This window comes from Orcinus orca, chromosome 10 (assembly GCF_937001465.1).
Source record: "Orcinus orca chromosome 10, mOrcOrc1.1, whole genome shotgun sequence".
Taxonomy (NCBI): Eukaryota; Metazoa; Chordata; class Mammalia; order Artiodactyla; family Delphinidae; genus Orcinus; species Orcinus orca.
In genome coordinates this window covers 69,961,187-69,986,633 of record NC_064568.1, presented here as the reverse complement: position 1 = coordinate 69,986,633, position 25,447 = coordinate 69,961,187, and the positions used below count along the sequence as shown (strand labels likewise).

Genomic DNA, 25,447 nt, shown 5'->3' with positions numbered 1-25,447 from the left:
AGAGGCAGGGCCCCCGTGGTGGCTGCTCCTCAGGGGTTCCCGTGTCCGGAATCTGCAGGGCAGCTACCTGGTCCGCTGCACACGCGTTGTTAAAGCGCTGGCTCTCAGTTCCAGTCTCCCGCTGAGAATCTCACTTTGGGCCTGTGGCCTCCAGCAAGCTTGACCTTGCTCCCCACCTGAGGAGGAAGCTACATAATTGAACCCTGTGACAGCTGACAATAGGATCCCTCTCATCTTTGGGAAAATCCCAGTTTCTCACCAGTAAAGTTGTTCCTCTGAAACTGTACTGACTTCTGGCAGCTGTTACAGGCTCCCTCCTGCCTCACAATAGCAGAGATTAAAACAGAGCCTCTAACATGATGTTTGTCTTTCTGCTCCTCATTCAGAAGAGTGAGAACTGTACTCTTCTGAATGAGGTGAAAGCACTGAAATTTTCCCTTGTGACCAGAACTTCATACCTTTCTCCCTCACCTTCATGTCCATCACATCCGTTCTTTTGCGTCATGACCTCCCGTCCCTCTCTATTCTGAAAGGTAGTCAGCCCCCTCTGACCCCACTTAACTCCTCAGCAGCCTGAAGTGGTAAATACTCTTAACTACCCTTCACTTCCCCGATCCTGCACTGTCTCTTCCTTGTCACTGTCGATCCTGCTTTCTTCCCTCCTGTTCCCTCGGTGCCACTGCGGAAGAGAGTCACAACCCACGCTGATTGCTCCATCTTCGAAAGCCCCTCCCTGCAGCTCGGCCAGCCTCACAGAGCCTATTCCAACACCTGTTTTGCCTTTTCACCCCACACTGCAGTCCTCGCACTCTTGGCTTCCACAAGGGATTTCCTTCATGTTTGAATGAAAAGGTTGCTGTCCAGAGTGAGCCTCCTCACCACCCCTGTTCTTCACTGCATAGTCTCTCTGGTCTCGTAGCCATCCCGTCATCATTGTCATCCTCATCATCGGAATGTCTGCTCTTTTCGTGCACTCTGCTAGGAACTTATCTTAGGCCCTTTTGTTTCCAAGCTGCAGAAACCAAGTAAAGATGGCTTAAGTCCTAAATGGTGAGTTTATTAAAGTGATTGGGAAATTTCTCATGGAACACTAGGGCAGGAACTCTGGTGGCTCCCATAGGGACTAAAATCAGATGTTGGAATCCTGCGAGGGACCCAGACAGCCCTCCCTGGGCCATACCATCTGTCTTCTTGCTTCTCACCGCAGATGACTTTCTTTACTTCTTTGAGCTTCTGATGAAAGAGGGTCACTCCAGAATGTCTACATTTTTATCATCATTTTAAGTGAACAGAGCCAATTATGCTAAAATCTTACATAATTCTAAATTTTTGATATGAAATCTGATTGGCCCACCAGGGGTCATATGTCTTCCTGTAATGCAACTGGGTCTACAGAGCTCAGGAACCCCCTACATATAACCTCAAGTTTGGGCCAGAAATAGTTCTCAAAGAGAGGAGTTACTGGGACTTCCCTGGCGGTCCAGTGGTTAAGACTCTGTGCTTCCACTGCAGGGGGCACAGGTTCAGGAACTAAGATCCCATGCATGCTGCACAGCACGGCCAATAAGTAGATAGAGAGAGAGAGAAATAAAGAGGAGTTACTATGTAAAGGACAGATATACCCCAAAAAACCCCAAACCCCTGTACTGCATAGGCTGTTGCAGAAAATTACAAAATGTTGGAACTAGAAGAGCGACTTGCCTAATGTCACTTAGTCAGTGCTCAATAAATATTTGTTGAATTGTTGAATGGAAGACAATTATTTCTGAAGAACTTAATTTCTGAAGATTTTTAACAAAGAATAGTCTGTGCAAATTTTTGAGGTCAGAAGTAGCTTTGACTTTGAGAGATTGGAAATGGATTTTATGATAAGTTATTATTTTATGACTAATATCTTGGCAGTTGATCTTCCCTTAGTTGTCTGTTTTCACCCAAATGGGAAAACTCAGCAAGAGCAGCAGCCTTGACCCCTGGCCTTCCAGTGGAGTCTCCCACGAACAATGGACAGTTAGAAGCAGGCAAAACAGACACTTGCTGCTGATCTAAAAGACACCAATTCAATGGAGAAGCTGTTGATCTCAAGTGTTAAACCTCAGCCATTGTTCACAATCTGGCACAGAATTAATCCCTTAAGAAAAGTATGAAAAAAATGCCATTCAGCACAACATAGTTTGTCATCGCATGCATAATGCAGACTTTCCAATTAGAATGCTATAATTTGGAAACTTTCTTCACAGACTGATGAGAGAGCAATTATTTTAAAAAAGGGAAAACTCAGTCCACTGGGTTTGCCTCAAGTCACTTCTGACTCAAGTCACAAAGACAAGAGTTTTGAAAACATATTCGCTATTGAATTTTGTATCAAAACACCAGCAAGGAGAGCAATTAGTTGCTGTAAACTGAACCCCAGTAATCAATGGTATGCAGCCAGCCAGAGCACTTATGGAAGATGTAAGCAAAATCACATCTGCTAATCAATTTAAAAAAGCCCAGCTCTTCACTGCTTTTCAGGGAAATTCCACAATGAGAATAAGGAAGATGGAGGAGACGGTATTTCATATCACCAGGCATTTCATGCAGTGCTCATTAGGTGGAGGGGTTTGTGGCCACAGCTAAACACAGATTTGAGCTGCATCAATAGATCTTGGCTTGCAGCTTCCTTTATTCAGCCCCTTTGAAAATGGCTTCTGATGTGTGGGTGGGGGGATGTCGGGTATGTTTAAGGAGCTACTCTCAATTAACGTCAGAGGGAGTGTGTCTGTCCTGGGCCAGCTCACCGGGCAGACCTTTTCTGGCAGATTACAAATCGGAAATATTGCTGTGTTGTTGCAGGTGCAAAGATAGGGGAACAGACTTTGCTGGCAGGGAAAGAAGTGAAGGGAATTGGTGGGCTTTACAGTTGTGCCTTATTAGAACAAAATTTCTCTCCATGGGCAAAAAAGAGATTGAGCCAATTTTTCCTTTAGTGTCCTTAAGCTGTGCTTGCTTTTTTTTCAGTTGAATCAACAGAGGGGTTTTCATTCCCGGCTAAGCCTACATTCCAAGCAAATATGCACCCTAGCACATAAATTAGAACCCCTTTCATATAGAGAACAAACTAGTGGCTACCAGTGGGGGGGGAAGGGGAGGGTGAGGGGCAATATAGGGGTAGAGGATTTAAAAATGGCTATTATGGGATTATATGAAATCATGTGTGTGAAATTTTTGAAAATTGTAGAGCACTATAGAATTTGAAGAATCTTTCATTCAATTTAAAGAAAAGAATCTCTCTTAAAAACTCCTATGTGTAGGTGAGTCTGAGCCCTTGCTTGACAACCTGAGATCCATCAGTGTCCCTTTTCCACTCAGGAGTCACCGTGACCCTGCATTTCCAGCCCCCAAGGACTCTTAATAGAGGAATAAAGAGGAGATGTCTCAACTGGTATGTGCACTTGGCTGCTGTTCAGAAAAAAGAATTTAGGCCAGGAGAAATTATTGAGGTAAAGATTGATAGAGTAGGCTAATAAAAATTAGTATCTTCAGCATGCAAACTGTGATAGGCAGTGGATTAATATCCTTTAAATACAAAGGGCATCTTGTAAGTCATTAACAAAAGGATAAATATAAGTAGAAAATGGGTAAAACGTTCAAGTTCAATGATAAGTAAACGACAAATTAAAATAATGAGAGATATTTCATCTATCAAATTGGCAGCATTTTTAAAGGTAATATACAATATTGGTGATGATGCACAGAACAGGCGTTTTTATACACTGCTGGTAATGTGAGTATAAATTGGTGCAGACTGTCGTTGCAGGTGAGGGGACAGGTGTGCAGCTGTTCTATAGTACATATCAAGGCCTCATAAGCCCTGCTCCAGGAGTTCCGCTTCTAGCGACTTTCAAAGGCAATAACCATAGATTTAGCTTAAGAATGCTCATAACAGAGGTTTCATAACAGTGCAATATTATCAACTATGTAAATGTCCAACAGTAAGAGACTAAGTAAATTATGGGACATCCACACAGTGAAATTCTATGAAACCAGTACATATGATGAGGAAGAATATTTGATGATGCAAAAAAAAGATATTCATAATAGGTCATTAAGCAAAGAAGCAATTTGCACCATGTGTATGTGTTTACAAAATTACTGGAATTACAAGTGATCTTCATTTTACCTTGAAAGAAATTGGAGGACTTTATAGAATAAGTTACTGTAACTTTTTCCATGAAACATTTTTCCATGAAAAGTATTTTTCCATGAAAAATATTTTTCCATGAAATATTTGAAGATCTGGTTAGATTTTATCCCAAAAGGGACTGATTATTTTCATTTGGATACACTGGTAGAAGCACTAACTCATGATTATCCAGAATGATATGGATTATGATAAACCTGGCTCTCCATAAATAATCCAAAATTCCATTGGGAAACAGCTTCAACGTCACCTCCCAAAAAGCCTGTTACCAGGGCTGTTCAATAAAGAGAATGGTTAATTATTTTGAAGTTTTTTTTCCTGGTTTTAATCTACTCTGGCAGAGTTATGAATGATTTCAGCCCAGAACATATATGGAACATATGCTATAAACAGAGCCCACATGTTTGGAGTAGAATTTTTTAAAAACAGAGAGATCAACGATCTTTCTAAAAGGTTTATATTCATTCTGAGAGCCAAACATAGAAGCAAAAATTACATTTTTAAAAGTTACTAAGTATAAATTAATATAAGCTAACTGCATAAAAGTGCCGAGAGACTAGAGTAATATTTCAGGAAATGACTAATGAGGGAAATGATTCACTTTCTTATCACGCACACTGGTATAATCTAAAAGTAGAATTATTGGACACTAAAAACAATAGGGTGGATTCCTGTCTGATTGATTCAGAGTACTTTGAGAGATTAAATACTTAGGTGAGTTCAAGAGAATCAGTAGCATGTACAGTATTACACATCTGTTTATGCTTTCCAAAACCTTTTAACAGTTTTCTCTACTTAAAAGATAAATTCTAACCTATTAAGTAGTGTGTACTATCATTGATAGCAAACAAAATTACAATTGAAAATCAGGAACTAAGGGGAAAGCAGAACACAGTGGCATTTCTAATCCTTAGTAATAGCTTTAGAGGTGACACTAAACTGAACTTGTGCAAAGGACTGTCATTGATTGTAATTGCAGGATTAAGGAGAAATAATACAAACTACTTTTGTAGAGTGATGGGTTATAGGTTGTAAACTATGACCCAGATACATAACCTGGGAGTAAAGGAAACATTTGACAGCAGAGTACAGAAAGGGGCTTTGGTCAGGACACCAGGTTGGAACCCTCACTGAGTTTAGATAAACTACTTAACAGCTTTAAGCCTCACTTTCACCATATATAATTTGATGAGAATAATAATGCTTGCTAAGAGGACTTTTGGAAAGATTTAATAAGTTACGTAGAGCATTTAGCATAGGGCCTGGTACATGGTAAGCATTACAGAAACGTTGGCCATTATAATAATAATGATCATTGTTGTTATTGTTACAAATGATCTACTGATATTCGCTCAGCAAATATTCATTGAGTGTAGGCTCTGTGTGAGAGTCTGTGCCAAGTCCTGCGTGTGGAAAAACCAATAAGACATAGACACTGTCTTCAGGGAGCTCACTCTGTTCTAGCTGGTGGAGGAAACAAATGTGCATGCCCAACTGTAAAGCAATAAGATAGATATCTTGTATGGGAAGGACTTTTGAGGCTGAAATTATAGAAAACAATGATCTCTCACCACAGTGGCACTGTCAGAAGCAAAAGGCTGGACTGTGGTCTGCTCCCATATTATAATATTTAGATTCTTTTTTTATTCTATTTTTAAAATTCAAGAATGACACACATACAGTGCACAAACCTTTTGTGAATAGCTTGATGAATATTTACACATGTATATACCCATGTAACTTCCACTAGATCAAAATTAGCCCATTTCCAGCATCCTAGACGGTTCCCTCACCCTTTCCCAATCATTCCCTCCCCCAGAGGTAACTACCATTCTGATTCCTGTCACCATAGATAAATCTTGTCTCTTTTGAGCTTCAAGTAAATAAAATCACGTAGTCAATACTTTGGTTCTTATCTGAGCTGAAAAGGGGGATAAGAAGAACAGGACCAATATAATCAATTTCTAAGAAATAAGAAGTTTTACTGACGAATATATGTTTGCCTGTATCTCCCAGTCAGGCAGTCTTACGAGAGCTATGCAGAAAGTTTGGTCAGAATGAGAAGGAACCTGAAACATGTTTAAGGTCATTGGGGCATACTAGTAACTACCACTTAGAATACCAATTAGAAAGCACAGATTTCCCCATGAACAGTGGTCTCAAGGGTGTTACCTTTGTTCAGCCCAGCCCAAGAGATGAGAGCTGGAAGAATCAGGAAGGAGGATTTGGTGACATCTCCCTGATAAGCCAATCAGAAGATCTTTGCCACTTGGGGGACAGAGGCCGCCTGGGGTTGGGTGACTTGTGAAATAAATTTTTAAAGAAACAAGCCTCTCACTGCAGGCTGACTCCATCTTCTCCCAGCATGCTTTCGTTGGGGATTCACTTTCTTTCTTTAGTCCTGGAAGTGTGTGGGCAAAGAAGACAGGTTGGAAGGCTAGAGTAGACATAGATCCCCTCACGCACACAGCCTAAGGAAAGAGCCAGGTGGAGCATTCACAGCATTCTTATGTTTTCCTCCTGTTCAGGTTATTACTGTGGGACTGTGACGATCGGAGCTATAGCTACTACGTCGAGGTTTCCACCAACCAGCAGCAGTGGACCATGGTAGCCGACAGAACTAAAGTCACCTGCAAGTAAGTTACATCCTTCAGGAATTTATGCCACTTTAAAAAGACAATCTTTCCACTGGATTCAGAAGGTTCCAATGAAGATTCATGGGGTCACCAAATTATATTCTTCTTTGGAGGTTAAAACATTCTAATGATCCTTTACTTCAGTTTTGACTATTAAGTACTTGGATGAGAATTTACTTTATATGACCAAAGAAGCGTTTCTTATTTTGTGGTTTTAACTTAATTTTTAAAAATGGCATGTATCTAGGCAGGGAAAACAAAGACACTTTTCACATGCAATCCTCTCTCAGGTCCTTGCCCCACATCCCATACTACCCCTTCGGGACTTTTTTCTTCCTTAGTGATTTTTGCTGATGCAATACACACTTTAGTAGTATTCTGAGACTCTCATCTATTCCCCACCCTCATATCATTCTCAGGGTTACCTTTAAATATTTATTTCATCTCCATGTTAGTTACACTGTTACCTAAACTAAGGAAAGTTTGTATCTTAGGTCTCCTGTGGGAAACAGAAACGTTTCATGCATATGGCATTGGGGCTCTGTTTGACCTTACCTGGTTATGGGTGAAGCCAGGCAGAAGGATTCTGAGTTCTGACCAGCTTAGAATCATGCTAAGAATGAATATAACCACCACTCAGATTGAAATTAGCACATCTGCAGCATCCTAGAAGCTTCCCTCATACCTTTTCCCAGTCATTGCCTGAAAAGAGCTCAGTGCCTTTTTGTGTAGAGCCAGATGCTGTGGGAGGCAAGATAAAGCAAATAGCTGAGATTTCTTTTTTTTTATTTTAATTGAGATATGATTCCCATACCATAGAATTCACCCTTTTAAACTGTACAATTTAGTGGGTTTTAGTATGTTCAGAGTTGTGCCATCGTCATGACTAGCTACTGTTCCAGAACATTTTCACCACCCCAAAAAGAACCCTCCTGCCCATTAGCAGTCTCCCCACTTCCCTCCAGAGCCCACAGCTCCAGCACCCAGTAATCTGCTTTCTGTCACTATGGATTTAAGTATTCTGGACATTTTATATAAATGGAATCATATAGTATATGATCTTTTGCTCCAGCCTCCTTTCACTTAGTATAATGTTTTCAGGGTTCATTCATGTTATAGCATGTATCAGTACTTCATTTCCTTTTTATGACTGAGTAGTATTCCATAATATAGGAATATATATAGCACATTTTGTTTATCCATTTATCAGCGGATGAACATTTGAATTGTTTCTACTTTTTGGCTATTATGAGTATTGCTGCTATGAACGTTCCTGTACAAGTTTTTGTGGGAACATATGTTTTCAGTTCTCTTGTATATATACCTATGAGTGGAATTGTTGGGTCTTATAGTAACTCTATGTTTAAGTTTTTGAGGAACTGCCAAACTTGTCCACAACAGCTGTACCATTTTGCATTCCTACCAGCAGTGTAACAAGGTTTCAATTTATCCACATTCTTGCCAGTACTTGTTATTGTCTATCTTTTTGTTCATAGCCATCCTAGTGGGAGTGAAGTAGCATCTCATAGTGGTTTTGATTTGCATTTTCCTGATGGCTAATGATGTTGAACATCCTTTCAAGATTTCATAATAGCATTAATGATGGCTTGTTTGATGCAATGTCTGACATCCTCACCATTATTATTATAGTAATTTTATAGCATGTTTGTATTGGTTAGGGTAACATATGCTGCTGTAACAAATAGTGGCTTCAGTATGTCAGTGGCTTAACACAGTAGTGTACTTCTCAATCATAAGTATTCCTGGTTGTCAAGTGGCTCTTCACAGATGATTGAGGAACCCAGGTGTCTTTCTTCTTGTGGTTCTGCCATCATCTAGGGCCTCATCAGCATCATTTGCATCTAACTGATAGATGGGGAAAGAGCAGAGAGAAGGTAAACCTGGATCTGAACAGCCTTGGCCTGGGTATAGTAAACATCACTTCCACTTGCATTCCACTGGGGAGAACTAGTCAGTTGCCACACTAGATGCTAGTAGGACTAGGAAACATAGTCAGCTCCCGGCTGGGCAGCCACTTCTCAGTGGATCGCAGATCTTGTAGCCATCTCTACCATACCAGAAGAAAACTAACAATTATTTAGTAACTAGTATTCCTTTACCTGCATGTATTTTATCTTATTCTGTCCTGAATACAAAACACCTTGTGTGGGATATTGTCCTCATTTTATAAAAGAGAGAATGAAGGGCTCTTTCTCTGGTACCACATACCCTCCTAGAACCCAAAGCATTGCTAAACCAAGGTGGATGATGAAAACTGGGAAATGAAGTGATTCTCTTATTTCCAAGCTCCCAGAACCCTTTTTATACACTAGGAAGGCCTTCAAGGCCCATGAACAACCACCCATTTATCTTTCCAGAGTCATTGCTTATTGGGCATACAGCTCACAAACCAGACCCTCTCTGCCTCATCTTTTACACATCTCACTGATTACCATCACCCATCTCTTCTGTCATTTTATGAGTTATAAATTGGATTCCTCATCTCTTTTATGTCCTCCTGTTGAAGGTGTTATACAACTGGGTTTTCAACAAGAACTGGTTGACTAACTACTGACAAAGTACATATAATGATTTTATATTTATTTAAATGGATTTTTCTTGATTCAAAAACCCATTCACTCATTAGACCCTCTCCCAGTAGCCTTGCATTAAGTCATCAGCATCTTTTTTTTTCTCTTTTTAATTTTTTGTTTCCATTAGTTGGTGGGTTTCAATAATATAAGTGTTTTTAACCTTGTATGTTAGCACTTAGATACTATAGCAGTAAGTGTTTTACAAATTAATAAATAATATATTAGAAGAACAAGAGTAGTAGCAAGAAGGCGAGTGCCTATTAATCCTCTAGGAATCAATGGAGCCAAAGGTTATGATTTAATGTTTATAGACATAACCTGAATCTATTGTGCCTCCCATTTTTGAGTTAGTTCTTAGAAGTTGTATTGATTGGCCAACAAGTTCATTCGGGCTTTCCTGTAACATCTTATGGAAGATATGTAGATGATAAAAGAAGAAAGCCCTTCCTTTTGAACTAATGTCCTCCAGAGCAGTCCTCAAGAGAGGATCCTATTAGCTTCAAGTATTGTAGCCTGTTTTTTCTGTGTGTGTGTGTTTTTTTTTTTTTGCGTTACGCGGGCCTCTCACTGTTGTGGCCTCTCCCGTTGTGGAGCACAGGCTCCGGACGCGCAGGCCCAGTGGACATGGCTCACGGGCCCAGCTGCTCCATGGCATGTGGGATCTTCCCGGACTGGGGCACAAACCCGTGTCCCCTGCATCGGCAGGCGGACTCTCAACCACTGCGCTACCAGGGAAGCCCTGTAGCCTGCTTTTTAGTGAAGTAAAGTATGCAAGTCATGTTATAAATGAAATTCTATAGGACCATTAGAAATCAATAGCCCTGCCTCTTGATAGCATTCTACCTAGTCAAGAAATCAGAGGACAGATTTTTGCTGTCCTCTGAAAAAGACCTAGGGAGTGAAATTCTCCAATGTCTTCCTATAAATTCCTGCTCCTGGGTTAGGATAGTTTCCTTTTTTGGCCTGCTACAGTTGAAGCTTTCAGGATAAAGGCTCATTTTCTGTCATACATAATCCTGTTTTTATATTGACTGATTAGGGGTTTTTCCCAGCTTATTGAGATGTAATTGATATATAACGTATAAGGTTAGACTGTGCAACACAGTGATTTGGTATATGTATATATTGCAAAATGATCACCACAGCAAGTTTACCATCCATCACCTCACCTAGTTATAATTTTATTTCTTATGGGGAGAACTTTTAAGATCTACTCTCTTAGTAACTTTGAAATATACAATGTACTGTTAACTATAGTCACCGTGCTGTACATTATATCCCCAGAACATATTTATCTTACAATAGGAAGTTTGTACCTTTTAACCACCTTCTCCCATTTCCCTCACCCCGCCCCGCCCAGTGCCTGGCAGCCATCAGTCTTTTCTGTTTCTATGAGTTTGTTTGTTTAGATTTCACAGATAAGTGAGATCATACAATATTTGTCTTTCTGTGTCTGAGTTACTTCACTTAGCATCATGCCCTCAAGATTTATGTATGTTTTCACAAATGTATCAGCTGATTGTATAAAATTACTTTTTGTTCTCTTTTTTCACATAATCTATTCCTATACCTTTTAACCTTATTTTACTTTCTTTAGAAAATAAATTATTTATTTTTGGCTGCGTTGGGTCTTTGTTGCTGTGCGCAGGCTTTCTGTAGTTGTGGCGAGCGGGGGCTACTCTTCATTGCAGTGCACGGGCTTCTCATTGTGGTGGCTTCTCTTGTTGCGGAACACGGGCTCTAGGCATGCAGGCTTCAGTAACTGCGGCATGTGGGCTCAGTAGTTGTGGCTTGCAGGCTCTAGAGCGCAGGCTCAGTAGTTGTGGCGCACGGGCTTAGTTGCTCCGCAGCATGTGGGATCTTCCTGGACCAGGGCTTGAGCCCGTGCCCCCTACATTAGCAGGTGGATTCTTAACCACTGCACCACCAGGGAAGTCCCTTATTTCACTTTTTAATCGTTGATTCCTTTTCTCTACTGTCTTCTAAATTGCTGAACCCTAAATCTGTATCAGTACAGTAAAATACTAACATCAGTTTTTCTTTTTTTATTATAAATGTAAAACATGCCCATGGAAAGTTACTTTCAACAGTCCAAGAAGATATAAGTGAAAAGTAAATTTTTACCCTCCCATCTTCTGTTTCATTCCTCAGAAGTAACTACTTTTGACTTTTTTTAGTTTTTATAACTTCTCAATTATAAATAATATTTTTATATCTCTATTTATCAACTTCACTAACTCCTTGGTATAAAAATAAATGAGGAATTTAGCTCACTTAACCACTCCTCATTTTTTGTTAGTTATGTTTTTCTTTTTAGTTCTACTATTACTTACCTGTTAAAATTAAACAATGTACTTAAACCTCTATTTTTTGATCCATCAATTGCGGATAGTGTATCTTGACTCCCTACTATGTTAGTGAAGAAATTACCACCCCTACATTTCCCTCTGTCTCTCCTCATCTGTTAGCTGTCCCACCTCATTGACATTGTGAAGATTTTTGATATTATTTTCTGTTTGTTTGATTTATTTAAATCTTCCATGTGTTGGCTATAAACTGATCCTGAAAAGGGAAAACCACTGAGAACTCATTATAATATTATGATTATATAAACATTGCTCCCTACAGATCTAGTAATTCATTGGCTCTGTAGTGAGGGAAATGCTGTTCAACGTCATTGAACTTGTGCCCCTCTTGGAAGAATTGTACTGTGTTCAGATCACAGATTCGATTTTCTTACAAGTGCTCAGAAGTATTCCACAAATGATAAATAACTAGCTTCATATTAGCCAGCTTTTTGTTTTCCTGGAGTTCCTAATTGCCTCTTTTTCCTGTTATAGAAGTTCTGAAGAACTTACGTTCGCTGGTTAATTTTTTTCCCCTTTTTTTAAATTGACGTATAGTTGATGTACAATATTACATAAGTTACAGGTGTACAATATAGTGATTCACAATTTTTAAAGGTTATCCTCTATTTATAGTTATAAAATATTGGCTATATTTCCTGTGTTGTACAGTATATCCTTGCAGCTTATCTTATACATAATAGTTTGTACCTCTTAGTTCCCTACCCCTATATGGTCCCTCCTCCCCTCCCCACTGGTCTCTGTATCTTTTTTTATTATTATTATATTTAAATTTTTTTTTTATTTTTTGGCTGCATTGGGTCTTCGTTGCTACACACGGGCTTTCTCTAGTTGTGGTGAGTGGGGGCTATTCTGTTTCAGTGTGCAGGCTTCTCACTGAGGTGGCTTCTCTTGTTGCAGAGCACGGGCTCTAGGTGTGTGGGCTTCAGTAGTTGCAGCACACAGCCCTAGAGTGTGCAGGCTTCAGTAGTTGTGGCGTGTGGGCTCAGTAGTTGTGGCGCATGGGCTTAGTTGCTCCACAGCCTGTGGGATCTTCCCAGACCAGGGATCAAACCCGTGTCCCCTGTACTGGCAGGAGGATTCTTAACCACTGCGCCACCAGGGAAGTTCCTCTTCTCTGTATCTTTGAGTCTGTTTTTTTTCTTTCACTAGTTTGTTGTATTTTTTAGATTCCACATATAAGTGATACCTTACGGTATTTGTCTTTCTCTGTCTGACTTACTTAGCATAATATCCTCCAAGTCCATCCATGTTGTTGCAAATGGCAAGATTTCATCCTTTTTATGGCTGAGTAGTACTCCATTGTGTGTGTGTGTGTGTGTGTGTGTGTGTGTGTGTGTGTGTGTGTGTGTGTATCACAGCTTCTTTATCCATTCTTCTGTTGATGGACACTTAGGTTGCTTCCATATCTTGGTAATTATAAATAATGCTGCTATGAACATTGGGGTGCATGTATCATTTCGAATTAGTGGCTTTGTTTTTTTCGGATATATACCCAGGAGTGGAATTGCTGTGTCATATGGTAGTTCTATCTTTAGTTTTTTGAGAAAACTCCATACTGTTTTCCACTGTGGCTGCAGCAGTTTACATCCCATCATTGGTTAATTTTTGAACAGACTGCTTCCTAGGCCTACTCTACAGCTGTGATCTTTTTGTAGAATGTGGGTAAAGGGGTAATAAAACCCTTTTTCCTTTGCAGGAGATATTATCCTTTGGCCCAGTTACCTTTCTAGATCTCTTCCCCTGAAAATCTGATCGAAGTGGAATGTCAGCTGGGTTATTAGGCAACATTGCTTATGATAAAAATCACCCTTGATTGGTCAGTTGCATCTGGCTGGGAGGACTTTTAATATCTCCTTGGAAGTCATAGCTTTGGGTTTCCTGAGTGTGATAACTTGTGACTAGACATGTCCCTCATGAAAGTTCTGGGATCTGTGTTTATGGAACTGTTACAAGAGATATTATTTTCAATTTGAAATATAAGGCTTCTAGACCAGAGAGGCCCACACCTGCCCAGAGTAAGTCTGTACACTCACCTGAGCTGTGTCACTTGCATGCCAGCAGGAATAACTCCTGTACATTTGTATGGACTGCTACAAGGACTCCCCCTGAGGAGGAATGCCTGCTGCTACCCTGGTGGCACAGTCTTTTCTCTTCTCTCTCCTGGGTGAATTTGAAGCCAAATATGACTTGATTGGGTCTTAGTTAAGAAGATCCCTTATGAGCATTGCACAGAGTAAATCTATAGGTAATTTATTCAGAAAGGGTATGTGGAAGGCAAATTTTCAGAATACTTGCATACCTGAATCGTAATTTAACTGGATATAGAGTTCAGTTCCTTCAGAATTTTGAAAGCTTGGATTTATTGCCATCTATCATCTAATGTTGCTGATGAGAAATCTGATATAATCAGATTCTTATTCTTTGTAGTAATTTATTTTTCCCTATAGAAGCCTTTAGGATCTTCTCTTCATTCTTGGAGGTCTTAAATTTCACACTGGTATGGCTGGATGTGGGTCGTTTTCCTTCCATCCTGCTCAGTTTGCTATTATATGGAAATCTGCCCAGTTTCCCTCAGATTTATGAATAATGTTTCATCCACCTACCATTTTCTAGAAATTCAACAAAATCTTGATTTGCTAATAGCCTTCTTTTGAGTTTGCAACACTATTATGAAGGTATCTCCTTTGTACTTCTTTGATGTCACCTCACTGGTTTCCAGGAAGGGAGCAAGGTAAATGTGCCTATAATGTTGGCCATCTTGAACTTGCAGCCCCAGAAGCGCTACTGCATGGGCTGTTGATACTCCCCAGTGACCCCACGTCCTTCCCCTTTCCTTCCTTGTGCCTGGCTGCGTTTCTCCTGTGTTATGCAGCTGTCTTATTTCCTGCCAGCATGTGCTCCTTACATATTGACCTCCTACATGTTCATTTTTTAACTGTTTCTTCACTTTGTCTTGGTTCCATTGACTAATAATTCTGTCTGCCAAAGTGTTAGTGATGTAGGCCATCATCTGTCCAAGACTGTGCCCCCTTGGCAAACATTTTGGCAAATATAAAAAATTAGATATAAAAAATAGGGTAATGCTGAAGATTTTCTTTTTCCACTTGAGATTTCTGTGGTTCTAATCTGGAACTACCTAGTGTCTCTAGATTTTAGGCTGATTTTCTCACAGACTGTCCATCTGCCTGCCAGATATACTAACCAGATTTCCTTTTGAGTAAATTTTCTTCCCTAGCCTAAGTGGTCATTAAAATGATGTTGTGAAGAGTTTTTAGGGAATTCACTGGCAGTCCAGTGGTTAGGACTCCGAGCTCTCACTGCCAAGGGCCCGGGTTCGATCCCTGGTTAGGGAACTAAAATCCCATAAACCACGTGGCATGGCCAAGAAAAACCAAAAAAACAAAAGAAACAGAGTTTTTAATAACTTAAGAAAATACTTATACAAGATTTTTTAAACAGGATACAAAATTATAGAATTAATAATCACAAGTAGGAAAAAAAAACAATGGAAGAAGAAAGCCAGAAGGAAATATGCCAAAATGTTAATAATGGTTGACTTTGTATATTGGGATTAGGGAAATTATTTCTAGTTTCCTACATTTTTGACCAATTTACGTGTACTTCTTTTAAAATCAAAAGGAAAACTTTATTTGAAAAAGATTTTTTTTTTTCTAGCTGCTGCCATAAATGTAGAGATTTGTCCTTGACATTATTTGAGTAGCATATGCTGGCAGAGTGGCATGGTTTATTTACTGTCAGCGATAAATTAAAGAAATTAAATAAGTGCTGTACATAGCAATATCCTAGCAGCTTTTCAGAACCTTGAAGTCACTTACCCTAAGCACAAGTGCTTCCCTGAAAAGGACACCTGAGCCACATTTTCCTTATGCTTCTCCCCGTGGGCCTCTCAGAGCCCAGTTCTCCAAGAGTACTTCTTCCTTTCGTCTTTCCCCAGGACTTCAGAAGACCATTTCCACTTGGGTTTCCCCACTCAGAGGGGCCTGGCCTACTTGAGACCGTGGAACACTACCTTGGATCAGGCAATTTCTATAGCATCCTAACTTTAGAAAGTTTCTCCCCTGGGCCTTCCCTGAGAAGCACTTTGACAGTCTCTATGTCACCTGGAAAAGCTCGTCTGCTCCCTGTACTTCAGCCTGACAGTGTTCGTATCTGAGAAACAGTGTGTCCCCTTTGCTGAATGTTCTGTCATTTAGTCCTGGGGAGGGGCAACATTCTGTTCTGGGGTCTGTTTCTATTTATTCGCTAGGAATCTTAGAATGAGAAGTCATGTTTCTTTCTCTAAGTGCTGCAGTGGTTGAGGACAAGGGGATAAATTAAAGGTGGAGAGTCACAGCCTCAGTAGACTCTGCCAAAGTGTAGCAAGATTGAAAAACAGGACATTTAAACCTAGACTGTTTATTTACCTTGCTGCATCTTCTTTGCCATTGTTAGTGATAAAGTTGAAAAATCTTCCTTTCCACCAGCTTTGTTTCTTAGGTTGGCACTTAACAAAACGAAAATCTTGGGTCAGTTCCAGGAGTTCACTGCTAATCATGTGACCTGGGGTTGTGTGTAGAGGGCTTGGGGTCACTAATGTGATGCAACAGAAAGAAAGTGGGATTTAATGGAGAAAATAACTTCACCGTTGAGACTGCTGATGAGAAGAAGTTCCTGTTTAGTGTCAAGTTTTAGTTTCCAGGATGGGATTGCAGATCTTGGCTGTTGCATAGGTCCTGTATTGAAATACTACCATTTTTTGTGAGTCTGCCGTGGTAATGGCTGGGCTGCCCTCCTCAGATCCCCTTCCCTGAGCAGCTGGAGGGGTGTCCTTGCTGCTCCTTCTTGAAGCGTGAGCCAGTTAATGGGCTCTGGTTATGTAATTGTCACTTTTAAAATGTTCAATGGAGATTTTATTTTTCTCTTTTCATACTTAATTCCATTTCTCTACACAGCATTTGACAGCAATGAAAAAAGCTAGTCATGTTCTTTCCTGTGTTTTTTTTTTTAAAGGGCAAACATTGGTGTTAATTTTGTCAAGAGTTTTAGAGCTTGAATGATAGAGAAACATGTATCTGTAAGAGGAATGGCAAAAAAAATGAAAAAAAAAAAACACCAGAATTCAGATAAAACACAGAGGATAAAGTCTGGTACTAGGCAGACCCCTGTGTTAATGATGAAGTATCAGAGCCTGCCTTGTGGAAGGCATCTATCTGTTAGACCAGACTTGGAAACACTTGTTAATCATACTTTTGTTTATGGGGTTATGAAGTAGCCGGAGTAGATGAATATTTTGGAATAAAAAACATCAAAAGGGAGTCAGTCACTTATCCTTGCATGTCTAGAGAAGGGATTTACCTTTTGTATTGCAGAAACTTTTTAAGGAAAAGTTTACCCCTGTGTTGGAAGCCACATGGAAAGTAGATTTTGATGCTAAGTGTGTGAACTGAGTTGTAAGTTTAGAGCTATTGGCAGTTCTGTGGACCACCAGGGGAGAGGCTTCTCCCCACCCAGAACATTTGACAGGTGACGGCTCTGGAAGGAAATGAAGTCCTCTTGGATAGCCAGTGATCAGGAGAGAAAAGCTGAGAGCTCTTTTCCCTCTTCCTTGCTTAAACAAGGAGCCATGTTATTCTGTGAGGATAATAATTTTTCCATGTCTATTATTTAAAAAAAAAAAATGAGGCATGCCTCAATAAAACTTTCTCAGTGAGCTGTGTGAGTACACTTAAAATGTACGTAGTCAGAAAGATTTTTTTTTTATGGAAATAGCTTTCATATTAATATTATAGTCCAGATGACAAAGATAAGTCAAGACCACCTAGTCCAGCTAGCATCATCTGTCTCCTCTCTGCTCTGCTAACTGACCCCTCGACCTTCTCTCTGTACCCTCCCTCAAGTTTACCTCACTTACTGTAGCCGGAGTGGCATTTTTCAAGCACAACTCTTGTACTATATCTGCTTAGAACCCTTAACTGGCTTCCCATTGTTTTCTGGGTAAAGACCATGATTCTTCACGTGGCCTAGAGGGCCTACACAACCTGCCCCCCTCCTGCCTCTCCAGACTTATTCTGCATCACCCTCCCTGTGCTCCCCATGTTCACATCAGCCTAGCTTCCTCTCACATCCCACCACATGTCATACTCTGTCCTCCCACAGAGCCTTTGCACATGCCATGGCCTCTCTCTGGAGCCCACACCCCTGCCCTTTGTCTGGTTAACCCTTATTATCCTTTTGTTCTCAGCTCAAGTCCACTTTCTCAGGAAGTCTGCCCTGACCACCTGTGGCGATCCTTGTTTGTTATTCCCTCTCAGAGAACCGAGCTTCTTTCCTTTGCAGCTGATACTACAGTTTGCACTGACACTTTGCTTAGCAAGGTTATTAAATTACTGTTGTTCTTCCCCTATAGAATGTAAGCACCATCAGAGCAGGGATTTGGTCTGTTTCACTCACTCTTAGCCATGGTCGCCTAGCAAGGACCTAGCACTTGTATTGTTTGAATGAATGAATGGATGAGTGCTACCACTCTGTCTCCAATCATGCATGCATGTTGGTTTCTTTTGTCCTCCTGTCTGGAGCTCTTGTGATCAACAGGACTCAATCAGGACCTCTGTCCATCCCAGCTCAGATGCTGTCACATAGAACAAGGAAGAGTTTGTGGGCGAAAATAAAAGTTGTTTGTTGCCCTGATAATGTAGTCCCTGTAGACTAGAAATGTGTCTTCCCAGCATCCTGTTATTAATCCATTATTGATCTGTCATCCTTGCTTCATTTATAGCCTTATTCCACAGCTTCAGTTATTGCCAGAGTTTAGTTTTCTCTGGTCTCCACCATCTATCCTTGCCCCTCAAGTTAATGACTTAGATCCCCCAGTAACAGTTTATCACTTGAGATTGGTTACTGGCTGAAAGTCCATTACTTTTATTTTTAAACACTCACAGAGAGAGTTAAGTTTTTCTTTATGGAGGAGCTGAGTGCTTTAAAAACTGTTTGCCAGCTGTGTCCCTTTTACTTTGGAAATTGATTTGATTTAAAATTCCAAATTTGAAAGGTTAATATGTCTCAGTTGTTTCTCTGGATTTTCAGAGTAAAAGGTTAAAAAATTAAAAAAAAAAAAAAAAAAAACTGGCCTTAATCTCTGAGGTGGAACTCTAAACCACTTGGTAAGGCACTCCGTGTGCCTCTCCCAGCAGGGTTAGAGTTTGTTCCACAGAACAGGTCTCACTCTGGGATCCTGGAGCTCTGGATCCCTCCCGTGGTTTTAGGATGGCTTTCAGAGAGTCCAGAGAGGTGCTTGGGAGGCACCCCCCCCCCCTTACCGTGACCAACCCTTGATTAACCCCTTCCCTGAGATAGGCATTGCCAATAATACAATGCAGTCTGCCCCCCTCCCCTGGGCCTCTAGTCAGAGTCACATAACCCTGAGTAGGCAAGCAAACTGGGCACCTAAAGACACCAGAATAACAGTTGTCATAGAAATCCATTTATTAAAATGAATGGTCAGCATGTGATCTGCAAAAAAGGAAAGCAGAGCCTATTTGTTGGTCAGTGAACAAACGCAGCAGGAAGGAAAGTCAGTGTAGTTTTGACCATATCTTCTTAGAATGACCTGCCTCAGTTTGTCCTGGGGTGGAATGAGAAGTGCTGTCTTGGTAATCATGCCACGATTAACGCTGACTCAGCCGAATCCCAGAGTGCTAAGAGGCTGGTGTTTTCTTCCTAGGTTAAAAAAAAGAAGGGGGATGGGGAAAGTGTTCCTGTGAACTCAGGTGACCAGCATGCACATAGAATTCATTTTTAGAGCTAAAAGGGCACTCTTCCTTTGCTATCTGATTCATTTTCTTGGCTTCAGGGGTCTTTTCCATTCATATTTTCTATTAAATGTTGGCCCCTTCTAGAATGGCTTCTCAAACTCAGTTTATCTAAACCTAGGCTCATCGTCATTTTCCCCATAAAGCAGCCCCTCTCTTGATGTCCCTGCTCATGTTGGTGGTAGTACAACTTCTCCAGGGCATCTCTTGCCCCTTTGGTTCTTTCTTCTTTGCCTTCCACAGCCAGTCAAGTACCATGTCTTTGGTTTACACCATGTCTTCCTTTATTCTATTCCCTATGTTGCCTCCATCTTAATTCAGACCTTCATACCTCTCTCCCAGAATATTATAGTGGCCTCGAGTGGACTTCCCTCAATCTATACTCTGCATCCGTTGCTGTTCCGGTGTCTGGAACACTGTTGCTGGGTTCGTCTGGCTGTGATTCCTTATTCCCCTGTACAGGCACCTCCAGTGCCTGAGAAAAGCCTCAGATCCTTTCCTGCGTCATCTTCTATTTCTGTATGACCAGCTTTCCCCAAACTTCTTGTTTTCAAATATTCTGTCCCGCTGTTAGTCCTCATGCCCAGATTTCAAATATATAATTACCATATCTCTCTGACTCTTGCCAAACTTTCTAACCTTTATCTCTTTAATTCTGTCTTTACAGGTATCCTACTTAAACTTTCAGTCTGGTCTAATTACTATTGCCAAATAAGTCAGTGTCTTAGATCAGCTAATTATCTTTATTTCCGCTGGCTGATCTTCATGTCTCTACCCATCCTCTGTTCCCTTCAAGACCCAGCTAGAAATGCTCTGTGAGTTCTTCCTTGATCTTTCTCCTCCCGAATGTAAGTAACTGCTCCATTAGCTGAATGCCCACTGTAACTTGTTTACATCTAAGTTGATAACATTCACTTTTTCTTAGATCTGTTTCAGAGAAGGGAGGAAATAAGGGGCTAGGCTGGGAGGAAGTTTGCTTTCTAAAAATCTAGCCATTTTTCAAGGTGCAATGGTATCCCCCCCACCCCCCGCGGAAGTACAGGCCAGATTTTCTCAGAGTAGCCTCTACAGTAGTTCGTAGGTCTGTCATCAAGTCCGTAGCCTGAACAACTTTGATTGAGTCATATTTGTTGAGCAACCCTAGTAGGTAGAGGCTACCTTGTAAAGGAAAATACTGAGGAACCAGGAAGACATTTCTCCTCTGAAGGAACTTACAGACTCTATACAACTTCTGAATGTTTGGGAGCCATCGCAACACCCCCCCACCCCCACACAGAATGTAAAATATAAAACAGGATCCTATAATCATAAAATATTGTGACTCAAAGTACCTTGGAAATCATAGTCCAAGCCTCTCAGTTTACACATGAGCCTCTCAGTTTACACATAGTCCAAGCCTCTCAGTTGACACAAGCCTCTCAGTTTACACTTGCCTTTCCCAAGTCTTCATCTAATGAAAGGGTCCAGATCTCCTGATTCTGAGTCCCCTTTTCCCAGAATTTTGCGTGGCCTATAAGACCATAGGAAAAAACAGACATATAAGGGCCGTAAGAATATAGACATGGTCAGAAAGTGGCATGGGGTTAGGGAAATTTTTCTGGAAAAAAGCACGTGAGCCTACCCACCTACTACTGGCCTACACGGTAGCTGGGAAAACTGGTAATTTCCTGACCAAAGGGACCTATGAACTTCAGATTTAAAAATCAGATAGACATACAAGTCAGAAATAGACTCATCTTCAAGAAGGTATGATGAGGACTATAGATTACAAAGAAATCCACTTACATTTTCATATAGTTTCCTACCTTGCTATCACTACTACTTTCTCCACACAGTATTAATTTGACCAGCTTATTAATGTTTAATCTAATGTTTGTAATGAGCACTTGTATCATAATTCATACTTTAAAACTTGATTTTAAAAGTATAGTCTCTAAACCAGATTACCTAGGTCTTCATTATCCGGGTTTAGAGTTATTAGCCTCTGTTTTTCTTCCCTTTTTCTTCCTATTGCCTACTTTAAAAAAAATCATTACATTGTTCATTAAGCCATTTATTAGACTATTTCCTTCTACCAAAAGAGACTTGCATGTGTGTTTTTCATGTTTTAAGTCAAGATCCATGAAGCATATTTTCCCCACAATTGACATTTTCTTTTCATGATCCCTTGACATGGAATGTAAGTGAATTTCACCATGGTGGTTGTAAATTATGTACTGAGTTGTCAGTAACACACATTTCTTACAAAGTTTTAAAGTGTAGTTTTAGAGTGGTGATCATCTGGAATTGCACACATTTACCAGATGTTTTGGAAGGAGTTAGTGAGTGCTTTCTGCTCATACACTTTTCACCTCTGTATCCAAATTTATGCAACAGTTCAGAGCCCACGTAAAAAAACCTAAACTGAGCAAAAGAATGTTTGTGCTCTTAGTGACGTGGCTGCACAGTCTTGACCAGGAAGGAGTGGTGAGTTGTCACCTTGTTCGTCCTTCTACCTCCAGGCAGAGTTGCAATTAAACTTGTCCCAGAACGTTCATGGTTTTCCTCTGGTGAAAAACTCTGGATAATATCCCTTGCTTCCTCATCTCCAGTTCATGTTTGAGGGGGATGCTCAGGCAAAGGAGGGCAGACATGTTGGTACTGCTGGTGTCAGATGCAAGTAACTTGTTTATATTGTTCTTGTTCCCTTCCTCATTCTCTAGGGAGTTACTAAATTCTCTGTAGGATTTGGCAATGGATACATAGGCTTAATAGAAGTTCAGACTGCTGGAGCTTTGAAATGTATAGTCTTTTCTCTAGGGTGTGCTGGGGGTGGGGGAAGGAGGGGCTCGTGGAAGCTTGGCTATTTGTTTCACATTTCTGAAACTCTTCAATTCATTTTTCCTAATTAAAATAAAAATCCAAACCTATACTAATCTAATGTTGAGATCCCAGGTTTAAACTCACAAGAGGATATGATTCCAAAGTTCATGTTCTCACAGTACCCGTGAGCCCCTGTATCACAGCCTCTGCCTGTTCATAGGTGCTTCAGGTAGATTAATTGAAGACCTCAAGTGCTCAGATATGCGGCTGTATTGCGCTGCGAGGACAGAGAGCCACAGTAACGTCTAGTAATCAAGTTTTTAGTAAGACATGGCATGTGCTGCAACCTACAATTACAAATTCATTCAATTTGGGATTTCTAGTCTGGTTTTCAAATTTATACTTTCACATGGCATTAATATCATATTCTTACATTAATATTAATTACCTTTATAAAGTCCTGAGGAGATGAGAAGGGAGGGCAGGGCACAGTCTGCTAAGCCAGTCATATCTGTGGATGGAACAACTGGTTTTCTCGGGCATATTTCCTTAAGTTGCTTCCTTAAGTAAGATTATCATTCAACTCATATTGAATCATTGCCCTGCTAAAACCCCCAATTCGTGGGACAGAGGCCCATGTTAACTCAAAAACGTGTTATTGCTCCATCCATAACTTAGCAGATATATTTCTGCCACTGCTCTAGGTCAGGCACTGTGCTGGGTGCTTCCCTCCTCTCATGGGCTTGTCAGCTAAGCTTTCCCAGTCAGCTCGGGACCAGTAGTAACTGAGGGGCCTTGATCCAAATGTAAATAGAGGCATTTGTGGATTCTGACATACTTAGCTAGACCAAATCTTCTCTGAGTGAATCAGTAGGGGTGACATTTATGGGAGCAAGCAGCATGCTAAATCTGGAAACACATACTACCTAGGTGGGAGTGAGCTTGGCCTTGGTGGATAAGTAAAGATCACTTGTTCTCCCTTCGTCCTGCTAGAGGGAAGTTCAAGTGTGCCTTTGAGCAGAGAAGATCTTCCTGGAGATGGCAGAATTGCAGCCTGCACACTCAGCCCATCCACTTCTTTGTTACCTTTGTACTGGAAACAATAACCTCAGTCATAGGGAGGCTGAGCAAATTGAGCATGTTTTGTTGCATGCCTGTGCCAGTGCTCTGGCTGCCCTCTCTGATGATAAGTGTGATGTTCAGTTCGTAATGAGCACTTGCAGTTTCTGTAAACTGTGTAATACCATATAATAAGTAGTAATTTTCCACTTATCCTTGATAACAGGAGTTTTCTGCTTGGCTTTTAGTGATAGCCAAAATGTGAGTGTTTTTTTTCCCCCTCACCATATGATGAATTTCCAGAGGCATCTTTTTTCACAAGCTAGATTGACAAGTTATTTTCCAAGTGTGTCCAAAATGTGTAATAGCTAATCTTGCCTTTAAAAAGTCAAAGTCAAATAAAATGGTTCTGAAGTAGCCATTTATAATAAAATGACTATATACATTCTTAAGCTTGTTTTAGCTGTCTCCTGGCTGTGCTCTTCCTCAAGGGATTAGTAGCTTGAAGCTTAGCCCAGTAGCTTGGATGATAAAACTGCCATGTCTCAAGGTATTGTTTTAAATTTCCTGTAAGAGATTATATCTTAAGTATAAGGTGAACTCGCCCTAGATAACTTTGGTGCCCTTCCTGGAGAGAGGAAGGAAGGCCGTTATGCTGTGTCCTCTTCTCCCCCGAGTCACACACTGTCCAGATTGGTTGGAGTTCTTGCTCTGATTTCTTTCTTTTAATCATTGGGAAATACTTTCAGAAAAGAAATGGACAAGCTTTACATTGTAAACCTTCTTACCTCCATTTAAAATCATCCCTTGACTTTCCCTTGATGCTCAGAACACCGTAAAATTCAGTGTTTTTCTGTAATAAATTAAGACTGCTTTTTCATCAGACTGTCTTCTCCCTTTCTGAGATACAGCTGGCATTATCTATTCATTCATTTATTTCTGTAGGCCTCTTGGTAACCACTTAGCCCTATCAGATGGCTTGAGCAAGACCAGCAGCTGTTGGTTTTGTGATATCAGGGAAGTCTTATGAATCATGTTGATGGGAGCCTTCGTACTTCCATGATCACTGGGCACAACCTTTTATCTGTCACAGAGCTGGCCTTCCTGCAGATTTCTTGCCTGGGACTTCGGTGTGTCTGACTTGCTAAAACTAGGATATCAGTGAACAGTGGCAAATAAGATGCAGAATTTGCTTGAGCTGACCTCACTTAAAAAATGATTGTGCCTTTTTGGCACAAAAAGTTGGATTTGTTCATCAGAATGACTGATCCTCTCTGTGTGCAGAGCTCTGTGTGGGGTTATAAAGAAAAGAGAAGATAGACAACTTGTCTGTAGTCTAGTTCAGAAACAACGTACGTATCAAAAAAGACACTCCTATCAGCTGACTCTTTCCAAGTGTCACCTAAAAAGCAAACTGAGGTTGAATAATTCTTTGTTTCCCATGTCTGCTTAAAAATTCATTCAAATCACAGAAGAATTAGTATGCAGTTTATGAAGAGAGTTTTTTAGAACTGAAAAACAAGCAAGTCACACTTTTACAGAGTTAGGATGGTGATCGGCGAGTTGCGGGAGACGTGTGCTTGGGCAGGGACCTGGCTTCTTACAGACGCCAGCATTTCCAGCGGCGCTCAGAAAAAGTGCTTCTCCCCCATTTGGTACATCTATACTCTTGTAGCCCTTTGCTTCTCAGATCTGAATCCAGATACACCATCTCAATGGCTCTGGAGTCTGGGGAGCTATTGTTTTGTGTTTTTCCTCCCTCAGGGCCTTCCACTGAAAGGCTACCCTGCATGTGGAACTGAATCAACTCTGTACATAAATGCTCTGACTCAGGTGGAAGCAAACTCTTAATGAAACACCAATAGAACAAACCATTCTCTACTGAAATCTCTGGAGTTGTGGTATCACTGGTGCCCACATTTTCCAGTTGTTTCCTGGGATTTGATATCTAGCCCAGCAGGTTGTCTTTGGGGTTTACTTAGATCGGTGTAACTAAATT

At 40.6% G+C, this 25,447-nt stretch overlaps 1 protein-coding gene across 1 annotated transcript in view; it reads left to right on the top strand.

Moving 5' to 3' along the window:
- BTBD9 (BTB domain containing 9) overlaps window positions 1-25,447 on the top strand; it is a 416,797-nt gene that overhangs the window by 327,144 nt on the left and 64,206 nt on the right. Inside the window, exon 9 of the mRNA XM_004267648.3 lies at window positions 6,709-6,816. Coding sequence (XP_004267696.1) covers window positions 6,709-6,816 — 108 coding nt within the window. The remainder of the gene's footprint in view (window positions 1-6,708; window positions 6,817-25,447) is intronic.